General features: G+C 42.2%; 1 protein-coding gene across 2 annotated transcripts in view; it reads right to left on the bottom strand.

Moving 5' to 3' along the window:
• CSMD1 (CUB and Sushi multiple domains 1) overlaps window positions 1-14,174 on the bottom strand; it is a 1,951,187-nt gene that overhangs the window by 253,204 nt on the left and 1,683,809 nt on the right. For both annotated transcript variants that reach the window (XM_045086171.1, XM_045086170.1), the window contains 2 exons: window positions 7,667-7,858; window positions 1,799-1,937 (listed from right to left, as the gene is read on the bottom strand). In XM_045086171.1, the coding sequence (XP_044942106.1) occupies window positions 1,799-1,937; window positions 7,667-7,858 (331 nt within the window). The remainder of the gene's footprint in view (window positions 1-1,798; window positions 1,938-7,666; window positions 7,859-14,174) is intronic.

The raw sequence follows: 14,174 nt of genomic DNA, 5'->3' as shown, positions 1-14,174 counted from the left end.
CCCCAACAAGAGACCAAAGTCTGGCCCAGCTGTTGAGCCAAATTTCATTTGAGTCCCGGTGTGTGAGTAGCGTAGAGCCCACAGGGGACAGGGGCCTGTGAGAAGCCGTCCCTCCCCAGTCATCCCAAGTACAGGGATGACCTCCAGAGCTAGTGCTCCAGGTCTAGTCATATGCTGTCTTCACTGGTATTGTAAGGCCAGCGGTCCCCGCCCCCGCCTCACGAAACACACTTGACTTAACTCACATTCTTAAAACCGTGCATCTGGGCAGCACGTGTCAGTGTCTGTCCCCCTTTGCTGGGGTGAAACCCGTGTCCCCACCCACTGCTTCCTGTTCCATCTCTATCTACTAAGTCGATCTGGTTGGGAGATCTCTCGATCATTCCCAACTATGTCAGTTTCCCATCAAATTGAGTCCACTAAGGACTTAGGGATCTAAAAGGTGGAAGAAGAGTTGGAGATTTTCTACTTTTACTTTCTTTCCAGAGAGCTGTGTAACATAAGTAGGAAAAAAACAAAAAACAAAAAACAGAACAAAACAAAACAAAAAACTTGTCTTATAACATGGACTGCCCTTGGGGAACCTTGATAATCAGTCACTGTGACACATCGGAAGATAGGAGACGCTTATTTATAAGGTTCTGTGTTCTCTAAAAGGCTTTATTTGTTAATTTATCTTCCATCTCCTGGTACCAGTGGTGTCTCCTGGTGTTAAGGAAGCCACCAGTAGAAGTTAACATTCACAAAACTCACAAAGATGTCCAAAAATATAGCTGCAAATGTTCGGTGGTTTTGTGTAATAGCTGAGAGACATACTAAGTATTCATCAAGAGGCACATTTATAGCAGCTTGGATAAATTCAAGACACGATGCTTATCAGACTACTTAACATTGAGCACCGGGGGCGTTTAAAATTACACTGATTCAGATCCCATCAGGAGGAGAAAGTGAAGGAAGACAGTCAGCACCAGGCCTGGAACGGCGACTTAAACATCAGAAAAGGAAATGTGTTCAATTGACAAATAAATGTAATGAGACCACTTCACCCCGGAGAGGTAAGAGGTCAATAGCATGACCTTTAGAACCACTTATTTTTTAAAATGCCCCTTTCCTTTAGTTCAAAATGCAGAAGTGGAGGTCTTGGGATTTGCAAAATTTCAATTATGATACACCAGATACAAGTAATATGATAGTCCTATAGAATTTATAAGACAATCAGCATGTTTGAAACTTCATCAACAAGTTCAGCAGGAGTAAGTCAGCAGTAATTTTTTAAGGAGTAACGTCTACTAATTCAGACTTTACAGCAACCACATTGGGGGAACTTCCATTTTCAAAATTCTATCAAGTGATGATATCTCAATGATAATATAGATTTTATCACAAATACAAGCGGCTACCTTTGGGAATGTCAGACAAGACGTGTGATGGGCGTGAATTTGTTACCACACATGTGGGGAATAGGAGACACTGATGAGACATTAGACTAAGCCCATTTCTCTCACTGTTTTATTACTCTTCGTGACTATTCTGTAAATTAAGCCTTCTCATGTGGAACATGCCGCACGCAAGATAGTATTTAAAATTCTTGCTCTGTCATGTCTGTCCTAAGACAAGTAGAATGCTCGGCAGCCAAGTTATCTCTTTCCATTTACGTGCCTTTGCAGCCCGAGGTAGCAGCTCTCAGAACGAGATGGAGGGTTTCATTTGGGTAAAACTGGGCACTGCATGAACGTGGCATAATTTTTAGGTATGACCCTTAACATTCTGTCAACAGGGAGTCTACAAGAGATGGTACCTTTTGAATATCAAGGCAATGACGAAGTCGGGATTCACTTTTATTCTCCAGTCACATTCTTTGCCCGGAGGATACGGCTGGGGGTAGTTAGGCGACAGGATGACACCCGCAGGGCCGGTCAGGTTGCCCCCACAGGCGGCTGTCACGGAAGAGGAACAATGCAGGTCAGCGAGAGATAGGACGCCACGGAGCCCAACAAGCACATGCCCTCCCTGCTGGTTACTGAACACTTTTCTAGGTGAGAATTTAAGACCTAGGAGGGCTGTGCATTTTTCATGGCTTGTTCATGATGTTTATATAACGTCCCACCCATGTTTTTAGGGAGGATTTTAAACTGACAAATAAACTTGACTTGCTATAATTTTAAGCTTTACAGATTACTTTACTCATCCACGCTCCCAGGATGCACGTGTACAAACACACACACACACACACACACACACACTTGGGAAGGGGAATGAAATCCCCACGAACAACATTTATGGTCCTGCTAATTCTTCTGTCCTCTCTGGTCCACAAAGTCATTGCCACATTGTTCTAGAAGGCAGGCTTCCTGTTCTCTTGTGTTTCACGCTTGCCTGGCACAGTGTTTGATCGAGTCTTCAGGAAATATTTGTGACCACATATTTCTCACCATCCTCTGATAGGTGTATGGTTTGGGACACAATTCAGAAATGACAAAGTTTAAGTGACACCCTGGGATAAGGAACCTGTAAGAGAGTGAGCTGGGACATCAATCCTAAAAATATTACATGATCACAACGCTCAGTAGGCTTCCATCGAAAGAAGCACTTTAAATGATGTTGATCTTTTTTTATACCTGTCACTTTTTAGTTACCTGGGTTGACATTTACTTTAAGAAGATGACAGTGATGTAGTTCAACCATGTTAACAGGCAAGCCAATTTTCATTCTTAAACCTCAAAACATTTAGGATGGTTTCACGTACTACACAGGATTTCTGTGAAATCTTCCATCATGTGGAAGGTGTGAAAACACTGCAAAATTCACAAGTATGTACATTTCAGATGCATTCAGGAACGTGCAATCGCTTCTCGGCCTTTTGGCTAAGATCAAGTGCATTCAGGAACGTGCTAAGTTTATGGTTCTTCATATTAAATACTGTGGCTTGTCACCAAGTTGCTTTAAGGAATCAGCCCAGTTAAATTATAATGTTCCATCTAAATGAGATATTGCATTCATACAACTGACTGTGTATGCATTTAGGGTGGGAAAAAAAAGGGTAAATAGAGAAAGAAATACCCCAATTGGTAATTTTTATCTACACACACGACTTTTTTGGAAATTATATGAAGATACATGTGTTCTAAATTTCTGTGATGGTTATGTCTTTCTATACTCATTTAGTGCTTCTGAAAACAATGTTTTTAATAAATAAATAAATATTTTATATATAAATATTTTATATACCATATATATTTTGGAAAGTAATAGAATTTGTTTTATACTTTCTATTAAAATTCAGTCTCATTAAAAGAGAACTCTACATAGCATCATAGGAAATACTTAAAATGAATTCAGATATGCCCTCAAGAGTAATATGATACAATTTTGACCAAAATGGTGAAACCCACATTTCCCCAGCTTGCAGTCTGATTTTAATAAACTCTGCCGAGACCACTGGCTCATCAGCTCTCCCAGGAGGCTGCCTCTCATGGCACCAGGTGGAGAACGGGGCGCAGACGGTGGCAGGTGGCTTGGAGGTGAGGCACCGGGTACCCCAGGGTCTGGAGACGTTCCACTGCACGCAGGGTTTGCGAAATGAAGAATGACAGATTCAGGCCACTGGCTTCAAGGGTGTCACCAGCAGGAAGAATCTGGGGATGACACTAGGTACTGACTTAAGTGAAACAAAGGGGTGTCCTGGTCTTATCCTGAACAGACCCAAGGAGGCATTTCTACATGAGGGGATCTGGAAGCTTCCGGGGGAGTAATAGCACCGTCTCTCCATGTTTGCTCTCTCATTGGGTCAGGCATTTTTCATTTTAGCTTCATTAGGTTTTAATTTGAAAGCTTGCAAAATATTTTGGATAGCATGAGGAATGAGTACAAAATGTGACTCAGCTGCTCCAGGAAATCCTTCGGAGGGAATGGACACAGACATGAAAACAACACATTTGTATCAATCCTCAGTGCCTTGTTTGAAATCCTTCAGCCCCACTCCTTGAACCCGGTCATGTCTTCATCGCTCACGGCCTGAAGCAGCCCTCCTTAACGAGACACATCCACATTCCCGCATCAAGACGGTTCCGTGTTTATGCCATGAAACAACATAACTAGTCTTGAAATAGCCTCCCTGCCGATCAGGGCTACATGTGGACACATAATGAATTTCTGTAAACTTAGGGTAAATTCTTGCTTTTCAGAATTCTTAATAACTTGGACTCGGACAAAAGGGATTGCAAGCTATATAAGAAAATGGAGATATGGAGATTTTGAGGGACCTGTCACTCAGAACTAGAAAGTGGTGAGCATCCTCTGGTCTGGTGGCAAGTCCTCTGGGCTCCGCTGAAAACCCCAAAAGGAGGTGCCTTCACCATTAGAGTCCATCGGGAAGAAAGGGAGCTATCCAAACCATCCACAAGAAAAATCAGCAGCAAATGACAAGGTTGTGGAAGTACGGACAACATACCAGCAAGTGAGAGGTCAAGAGATTTCAGAAAAGAGACAGAAAGAACCAGAAAAAGGAGGAGAAGGTCTACTGATAATAAAAGGGGAAGATAAATCAGTAGGCCGGCCAGTCGGGAAAGAACACATTCAAGTGGCCGAGAAGAATACGAAATAAAAAACCATTCAAACTCACTATTAACTTAAATGCCTTTTAAAACATCAAAGAATCATCACTTTCTGCCCATATCAAATTATGAGATTAAAAACAATGGACATGGGGTTTCCCCCCTCCTTCGGGGAAAATTAACACCCATGGCTCTGTTGGTGATGTAAATTGGTTCACAATCCCAAAGAGTTTTGAAAAATGTTTTAAAAGCCCTGGAAACACATAAATGTGTAGAAAAACGTCATTTATAAATAAGCATGGATGGGTTTTGCAACAAGAGGGTTCATTTCTGCAATCATCATAGTGGAGGAGGGACGGAAGCAACCTAAGTGTACAGTAAGAAGGGATCGTGCGTTCAATGTTGGCCAGTCCACGGAGGTGCGGGGCAGTCAGTACAGGCCAGTCCACAGAGGTGCTGGGCAGTCAGTACAGGCCAGTCCACGGAGGTGCTGGGCAGTCAGTACAGGCCAGTCCACGGAGGTGCGGGGCAGTCAGTACAGGCCAGTCCACGGAGGTGCTGGGCAGTCAGTACAGGCCAGTCCACGGAGGTGCGGGGCAGTCAGTACAGGCCAGTCCACGGAGGTGCTGGGCAGTCAGTACAGGCCAGTCCACGGAGGTGCGGGGCAGTCAGTACAGGCCAGTCCACGGAGGTGCGGGGCAGTCAGTACAGGCCAGTCCACGGAGGTGCGGGGCAGTCAGTACAGGCCAGTCCACGGAGGTGCGGGGCAGTCAGTACAGGCCAGTCCACGGAGGTGCGGGGCAGTCAGTACAGGCCAGTCCACGGAGGTGCGGGGCAGTCAGTACAGACTAGCAGAGAGTACACGGCAGCACAAAGAGGTCCTCCTTTAGTACTGGTAAGTCAAAGTGCAATTTACAAAAGAAGCAGGATGCTGTCACTTAAAAACATTTCAAAAATAGATTAGACATACATAAAATAATTATGATGCTTATTTATGCATGTTTATGTTAATAGTGTTTGCCTCCAGGTAGAAAGATGACAGCTTTTTCTCCTCTTTTCTTCTCTTAACTGAACATGTATTATTTTTTAATAAGGAAAAAGCTTAAAACATAAAATTAAAACTGTCTTAAGTCAGGAGAGCAGAATTTATATGGGTGCTAAGGCATGATCAGCTGCCGTCCTAATGGATGGGTTTCTTACTGAGGACATAAGCCTCATTTCTGGGGGAAAAGAAATGTTTACAATGTAAAGCAAAAATAACATTAATTTATTCCTGAATACACATGTTCTATTTTTCTGTTACATAATGCCTACGCGTGTAGGCCGGGCTGTCAGCACAATTGATATTCAATTGCCTACGAGTGACTTAAGCCTGTCCCTGGGGCCCATCCTCAAGGCAGAGGAAATGCTGCCTATATTGTCTGTTGAGAACTGGATTATTCAGCTCATAAACTATCTAGTCATTGGTCAAAGTTATGTAACTAAGATATAAACTAATGAACGATGATAGATTAGTTGGGAAGATGGTCACATTTTACAAGTGTCTAAAATCATGGGGACTGAAATATACTCTTTTGGAGTTTAACGGGTACCAGCATTGGTCTGGAAAGCACCTCCATGCGTTTGAAATCATGCAAAATGGGGGCGGAGGGAGTGTCCTTGTCCATTTAAAAGCAGAGCCATGGTTTATTTTATTTTATTTTTTTTTATTTTTTAAAGATTTTATTTATTTATTTAACAGAGAGAAATCACAAGTAGATGGAGAGGCAGGCAGAGAGAGAGGAGGAAGCAGGCCCCATGCTGAGCAGAGAGCCCGATGCGGGACTCGATCCCAGGACCCTGAGATCATGACCGGAGCCGAAGGCAGCGGCTTAACCCACTGAGCCACCCCGGCGCCCCAGAGCCTTGGTTTAAAATGATGCTGCATTTACAGGCAATTACTCTGCTTTAAGAAAGGAACACAGAAATCTTGCAAGTCTCCAGAGGGCGCTGCTGGAAGTAAAAGGCAGGATGGCGCCCTGGATTTACAGAAGGTAAACTCGGCACAAGGCACCCAGTGCACACAGGCCGCTCTCGCACGAGGCTGGGCACGCCGAGAAGCGGAGCCACCAGACCTCACGCAGCCTCCCAGTGCTCGGAGTACTTAGTGGGAAGTTACGACCTGCGTATCCCAGCTGCACGGCACCACGGAGAATGTCTCTACCGCTGTGTATATGACAATAAAAATCATTTCAATCACAAAATCCCCTCAAGTTCACCCTATGCAAAATGGCCTATTAACTATGTGCATAGCATTTCATTATCACTTCCTCTCTCCACAGATTAATTAAATTTTACATTTTGCAAACAGATCATAAAGAAGTACAAATTAAACCGTGACAGTTCATTAAAATAATAAAGTTTAGCAGAGTTTCTTTCAAAAATAAGATGAAATAGGTATTTATGGTGAAATATTTAACTGAATGAGGAGACAATCTGCATGTAATTAGTATTTTATATAAAATTATATACTGCCCTAAAACCATACTTTTGATAGAATATCGTGGATAGTTATTCAAACTGAAGTCTGGAAAACCAACTGATACCCTTTCAATAAGGTCAAACGATGAAATTCTAGTGAATTTCAAAAGCATGTTTCTCTTTTTATCTTCATTTTGACCAAAGCAGTATAATTTTTGGTTTTCAGGATTCTATTAAAATGTACCAATATTATAGAAGAACCATCTAAAAAAAAAAAAAAAAGAAAATACTTCTTATTGAGTTGGTTTTGCTGAAGGGCATGTTTCTATATTAGAAATGAGAATACCAATAGTAGGGTTATGAATGTTCTGGCACCCAGAATTTTAAATTACAGTAATTTGACTGACCCATATTTTTACAAGATTTCTTAAGGATAGGAAATGTTAGATAAATGTTGGTTACGGTACATTAAGTAAACTATTTTCTTTACTTCACCTAATAAAGTAAGGTTGAAAGGTTTACACTAAAATTTCCTTAGAGTCTCTGAACTAGAGGGCATGTACGAAACTCTGGAGACATCGTTTTGTTTTATGGGGCAATTTTAATGATAACATGCATTCATTCCAAACTATAAAATGACTGTTGTGCCATACCTATGCAGGTAGGAGGGTCCGGTTGCCAAAAGAATCGGTTATTCAGCTGCACACAGGTGATTTTCGCTTGTCCTTGGAGCTGGTACCCAGGGTCACACTGGAAGGTGATGGTGTCGCCAGGCTCTCTGCTATCCCCGTAGCGGGTGCCATTCTGAGGCATTCCTGGATCGTTGCAGGTGGACGCCACTGAGGCTGCAAGACGGAAACAAGAGCAGGTCAAGCAACGGGAACAGGGTCCCCACCCTTACGTAGGCGTAGCAGCCCTTGGGTACGGAAGTCCTTTTGACTGGCGGGCGTCACGACTGGTCGGTCCACATGCGAATGTATGAGAAGTTTCTGTTCCCAGGGATACATTAAATAACGTGAATCTTGATAATGGTTTCTTTGAACAAGCACAGGCAAAATTCGCTGAAAACGCACAGTGATGAAATAGTCAAGGAACTGTGTCATGCCTTACTGAATACACACGCGGGCACACACCTTCGCCTCTGATTTTCTTGCTAACATTACTTTCATGACATTTAAAATATTTCATTAAAGTACATCAATCGCAAAGAACCTTGAGTAAAACAGAATAGGATAAATTTACGGTCTGTGCCTTCCAGGTGACAACCAGCTGAGGTGACCGGATTGACGTTGGAATGGGAACCACCGAGAGAAGGCTCACGTCAGCTCAAACCAGGGTATTCTTAGTCTCAAAGGGGCTACTTTCTTGGTAAAAAGACCAGTAACCCCATTTCACTCTCAAAAAATTTCTAACTTGGACAATAAATTATATGGTCATCCTGGTTTTAACAGAAGCTCTAAAAATGATGACTTTGGGGTCAAAAAATAGAAAAAGCATTAGGAATTTCAAGTGAGCTTAATAGAAGCCAGCATCTGCCAACAAGCTTGTAAGAGAGCTTTCGAGGGACAGCTGGAGCACTGGAACATGAGCCTCTGGCAATCATCGGGTGTGCATATTCTAACGGACACACCCAGAGTCACGCCACACAGGCAGCTACCAGATCTGCTTGAAGCCAGTCAATGAGCTTGCCTTCCTACCCAGATTCTGGCCCAGAATTCTAACTCCCACATTGCACTGAAAGGAAAAGGCTGGGAAAGTACTGGCTATTTTCTCCAATTTCTATAACTTCTACGTACTTGACGTTCTACTAAAAATTAGGAAGACACACATCAGGGTCCAAAGCTTACAAGAAGAAAAAAAAATACATATATATATATATATACATATATACATATATATATATATATATATATATGCTTATATTTTCCATTTTCACTTTCAACTGCAATGGTGAGCTCTGTCCCTCTTCACTGCTGAAGGGGCTGTGAGAGAAAGCTAGCTTTTCTTGCGGCATGCTCCAGGGCAGGTAACACTTTTTGCTGAGAGAGAAAGATGAAAAACAGCTCTTGCCCGATGGCATGCCACCACACTGTCTGCACCATGCTGTCTGCAGCATGGAGCTCCATAATATTTGTAGATGTAAGGTCCATCACACTTTGATGTCTGTGTTTTGAGTTTCTTATTTGGTTTGGTTTGGGAAATCCTGGGGCATTGTTATGCATTTGGCAAGATAAAAGAAATTTAAATAAAAGATAGGAGATGCAAAATGTGCAGGACCTGCTCTGTGTTCTCTAGGGATTTTGAACGAACTCACAGCGGAAGGAACAATCCAGGACAAAAGGAAATGGTTCAACGGCACAGACGGAAGGAAAGGAAGAGCATCAAGGACCCGGAGAGACGTCCGGTCCGACCTGCTGCTGATCCCAGCCTTGCTCCATGGGATGCAGATCACTTGAGCTCACTAACCTTCGGGAAACCAATCAGGACAAATGCTAACTGATCAAGTCTGCCGTGGCCGCGGATGTGTGATAGCTCGCCAAGCTGGCTCTCCCCCTGGTGTGCTCTGAGCTAATGGAAGACTCAGGCTGCCTTACTCACTCACTACTGTTCTCTAATGGCTTTATCAGGTATTGAAAATACAATCACGTGGCTCTAGAACACTACTAACAACCAAAAGTCAACATTTAAATAACATTCAGATTTAAGAAATAGATTATTATCACTCAGAAATATTGATGATACCCCCTGATGCCTGCACTTCCTTACCTCATGCCCCCCCTTCGCTCCTGATGAAGTAACCACTTGGAAGTTCACAGCTATCATGCCTTCGCTTCTCTCTAGTTAGCGCAAATGTATGCATTCCAACAGCAGCTGCATGGACAACCTCCCTTCTGAACTCACATAAATGGAATCACACATTGCAGGTTCTTCTGAGACGTTCTGGCTCGGTATTACGTTTCTGAGTCATCCACACTTAGGTCTGATGCTCTGAGCTATTGATGTCCGTCACATAGGGTGCTCCATTGCATTAATATACCAGCAAGAGGGCTTACCCTCTTACCCGTCTGCCCTGACCATTAAAGCCATGTCTGTTAGTCCTGGAAGACTAAGAGGAACAGGAAGCGGAACTTCCAGTCAGCCTGCAGATCGGGACCTTTCAGCAAGCACAGCTGAAAACAGAAGAGCTGCCCCCCTGACGTACACAGGACTTGTATTTTGGGGTTTTTTAAAATTTTTTTTGTTATGCAGCAATAGCTGACCGAAACAAGTCCTATGGTGGTAAACCGTGTTTTGTCCAAAAATACTTCAGTGCTTTCAAAATATCTGAAATTCTCCTTCACTCCTAAAGGATGTTTTTACTGTGTGTAGCTCAGGGTTAATAACTGGCTGTCGTTTTCCCCCTCAATGCTGGTAAGACATTATTTTAGTTCTTCTGGTTTCCAGTGTTCTCACGCCCCCTCACAGTCCCAAACCGTGATGCGATCAAGCTCTGTTGTTTGGTATTCAAATCTTCATCATACTGTGCCTACCCGTGGTCTTCCTTTCATTACCTCTGCTTGGAATTTATTGGAGCTTTTGAATCTGAGGATTAAGCCATTATCCTGTGGAATATCTCCTTTCCCTGCTTCTCAAATTAAAATGGAACAGGTATCTCTTTCTTCCATGTGTCTTCACCTTCTTCTCATCTTACAACCCTTGTAAGCTTCCTTCTCTCTTCTGGACAGTCACGGGGCCTGTTTTCCTCCCGGCATCTGCTCTGCGTCTCCGTCAGATTTATTATCTGCAAACGGCAGTGCGTTGACTTTTCCATCATTGTGCTTTTTGATTAGTCATCACTCGCTTTCAGATATATGTGGCTATTCATACAGTATATTGTTACTTACTCATATTTTCACTCATTTTTATCATGTGTTTTACATAATGATTTGACAACTCCACTCACTGTACTTGTTCTCCCCAAGTCGCCTGCTATCTGTCACCATACAACATTAGTATAACACCACCGACTGCGATCGCTGTGCTGGACCTTTCACTCCCACGTCTTACTCATTCCATAACTGGAAGTCTGCACCTCCCACTCCCCTTCACCCGCTCTGGCCACACCCCCCACTCCCTCCCTTGTGGCAGCTATCAATTTCTTCTCTGATTTATGGGCCTTTTTGTTGTGTGTATGTTCTCTTTTTAGCTTCCACATGTAACTGAAATCATACAGTACCTATCTTTGGATGTCTGACTTACTTCACTTGGCCTAATACCCTCTAGATCCACCCATGTGGTCACATGTGGCAAGATCTCATTTTTTTCTACGGCTAAGTATATGTATAAATATATAAAGTATATATATATGCCACTTCTTCCTTATTCATTAATGGACACTTGGGTTGCTTCCATATCTTGGATATTGTAAATAATGCTACAATAAACATAGGAGTGCATACATATTTTAAAATTAGTGGGGGTTTTTGCTTTGTTATCTTTGGGTAAATACCCAGTAGTAGAATTACTGGATTGTATGGCATTTCCATTGTTAACTTTCTGAGGAACCCCCAAAGTGTTTCCACAACGCCAACACCATTTACAGGCCCACAAACAACAGAGAAAGGTGCCATTTTCTCCACATGCTTGCCAACATTTGTTACATCTTGTCTTTTCGATTCTAGCCATTCTGACAGGTGTAAGGTGGTATCTCATTGCGGTTTTCTTCGACATTTCCCTGACGTTTACTGATACTGAACATGTTCCCACGTGTCTGTTGGCCATCTGGATGTCTTCTTCAGAAAATCATCTATTCAGTTCCTCTGCACAGTTTTTAATTGTTTTATTTTTTTTCTGGTGTTCAGTTATACAAATTCTTTATGTATTTTGGATATTAAGCCCTTATAGGATATATCACTTGCAACTATCTCCCCTCCTTCAGCAGGCTGCCTTCTCATTTTGTTGTTGTCAATAGTTTCTCTTTGCTTTTGTTTTCCTTGTCTGAGGGGGTACATCTAGAAAAATGCTGCAAAGGCCAATGTCCTAGAAATAAGCACCTATTTTCTTTCTGGGAGTTTTATGATTTGGGGTCTATTTCAGGAGTTGATTTCTATGTGTGAATCAGAAAGTGGTCCAGCTTCATTCTTCTGCATGTGGCTGTCTAGTTTTCTCAGCATCACTTATTGAAAGGATGTCTTTTCCTCATTGTATACACTTGACTCCTTTGTCAAAGATTATGTGAGAGGCACCTGGGTGGCTCAGTTAAGCGTCTGACTTAAGGGTCCTGGGGTGGTATCCTTGCTCGGTGGGGAGTCAGCTTCTCCTTCTGCCCTTCCCCCTGCTCATTCTCTCTCTCAAAGAAATAAATATAATCTTAAAAAAAGATTATTTGACCATATGTCTATGGGTTTCTTAATGGGTTTTCTATTGTTCTATTGATCTATGTGTCTATTTTTGTGTCAGTACCATACTGTCTTGATGTCTACAGCTTTGTATCATATCTTGAAACTTGGAATTTTGATACCTCTAGCTTGGTTCTCTATTATTTTTTACACTCTTCCTGATATGATGATAATTCCAATACCTCATGGAAACTATAGTGCTTCTGAGTTTTGAATTTGCACCTCTGTTTTTTGGGGCTTCACCTATACTAATTCTTTGTGGTCTACTCTAAAGGTGTTTTCATCCAGATGGGATTCATATTTGACTTTACCATGTGGCTGGAATACTAAAAACTTTCTACCTCTTTAAAATAAATTTTCATTTATGGGAATGTGATGCATTTTTGACCATAGAGATGGTAGGAATTCACCTATAAGCTAGTTTGATACCTGCTTCTGGTTATGAGTTCTAGATCATGCATATCTATGTCTACGCCTATACCCATGTATCCATGTCTCTATGCATCAATATCTATCATCTATCTATCTATATCTATCTATCTATCTATCTATCTGGTATCTATCTATTTGTAATCTCTCTCTTCTCTCTTACATGCAACCCTCTCTATTCTCTCTTACTCAACCCTCTCCCCTTGAGTACCAGCTATACATGAGGGTATCCAATCAATCTATCTTAGAATTTGATGCCTAGTCCCTCAGCCCACTGGACTCTCAGAAGGGCAGCTTGGGTCACCAGGATCTACTGACAGTTGCTGTCAAGACAAAGTCCAGTTCTGGGCTCCCTGACTTCTCCCTGTTTAACAAGATTCTGGGAGTTCTGGGGGTTTCTTATTTTCTTACAGGTTTAGTGATGCATTTTTAAAGACTCAGAACAATTTTATCCAACATTATTAATGTATTTTCAGGTAATACATTGCCAAAGTACCTATTTTCCTCTAATGCTAGACATTGAAGCGCCTCAGTTACAGTTATACTCAGCACCACAGCGTGATGTCTGGCACGGCGTGCCTGCCGTCCTCCACATTACTATCACTTCTAGTGTTTAGGGGAAGACAATCTTACCGGGAAGTACAGTTCTCAGTAGATGCTAAGAGGAGAGGAAGGGTTTGAGCCTCACAGATGTTTCCCAAGGGAAAGGAGCAGTAAATGCCCTATCATGATCAGCTACAAAGGTTAGAAGGCAGGGCAGAAAGCGAGCACGTCACCCTGAAAGAAGACAGGAATGCAGAATAGACTTCAGGATGCAGAACTTTTAGGGATAAAGTCAAGAGCGTCGCACCTGTCAGCCACATATTTGTATGATACAGAACAGCAACTCCAGAATTCAGTCACCAGACTCATCACCCATAGCGGTCGCCTTCTAGGCAACAACATGTACTCGTGTGGAACTAGTGTTTTAGAAGCAACGTGGAGCTTACTACTCAGGTAATGATCTTAAATAACCTAAGAGCTACTTGCCCTCCACCTTTCTGAGATTTTGCTGAGCTTCAGAAAAACAAACAAACATACATACAAGCAAGCCACAAGCATAAGCAAATTCTATTGTACATTTACAAACTTCTCTTCTGGACTTCATTGCACATCCTCAAAGGAAACTTCATCTTCTCCTCAAGCAAATGGTTGCGCGTATGACTACATATGCCATTCCAACTGATAATTTCTGCCACAGTTTATATGATATGAACATCAAGGAGATCATGGTTGACTCTTATTGCAATTTTTTATTTTATTTTTTAAAAGATTTTATTTATTTATTTGAGAGTGAGAAAGAAGGGAGAGGGAG

The sequence above is a fragment of the Mustela putorius genome, unplaced genomic scaffold (genome assembly GCF_011764305.1).
Source record: "Mustela putorius furo isolate JIRA1106 unplaced genomic scaffold, ASM1176430v1.1 tig00000905_pilon_pilon_pilon, whole genome shotgun sequence".
NCBI classification, from domain to species: domain Eukaryota; kingdom Metazoa; phylum Chordata; class Mammalia; order Carnivora; family Mustelidae; genus Mustela; species Mustela putorius.
The sequence above is the reverse complement of the archived record's forward strand: the minus strand, read 5'-3'. Positions and strand labels throughout refer to the sequence as shown.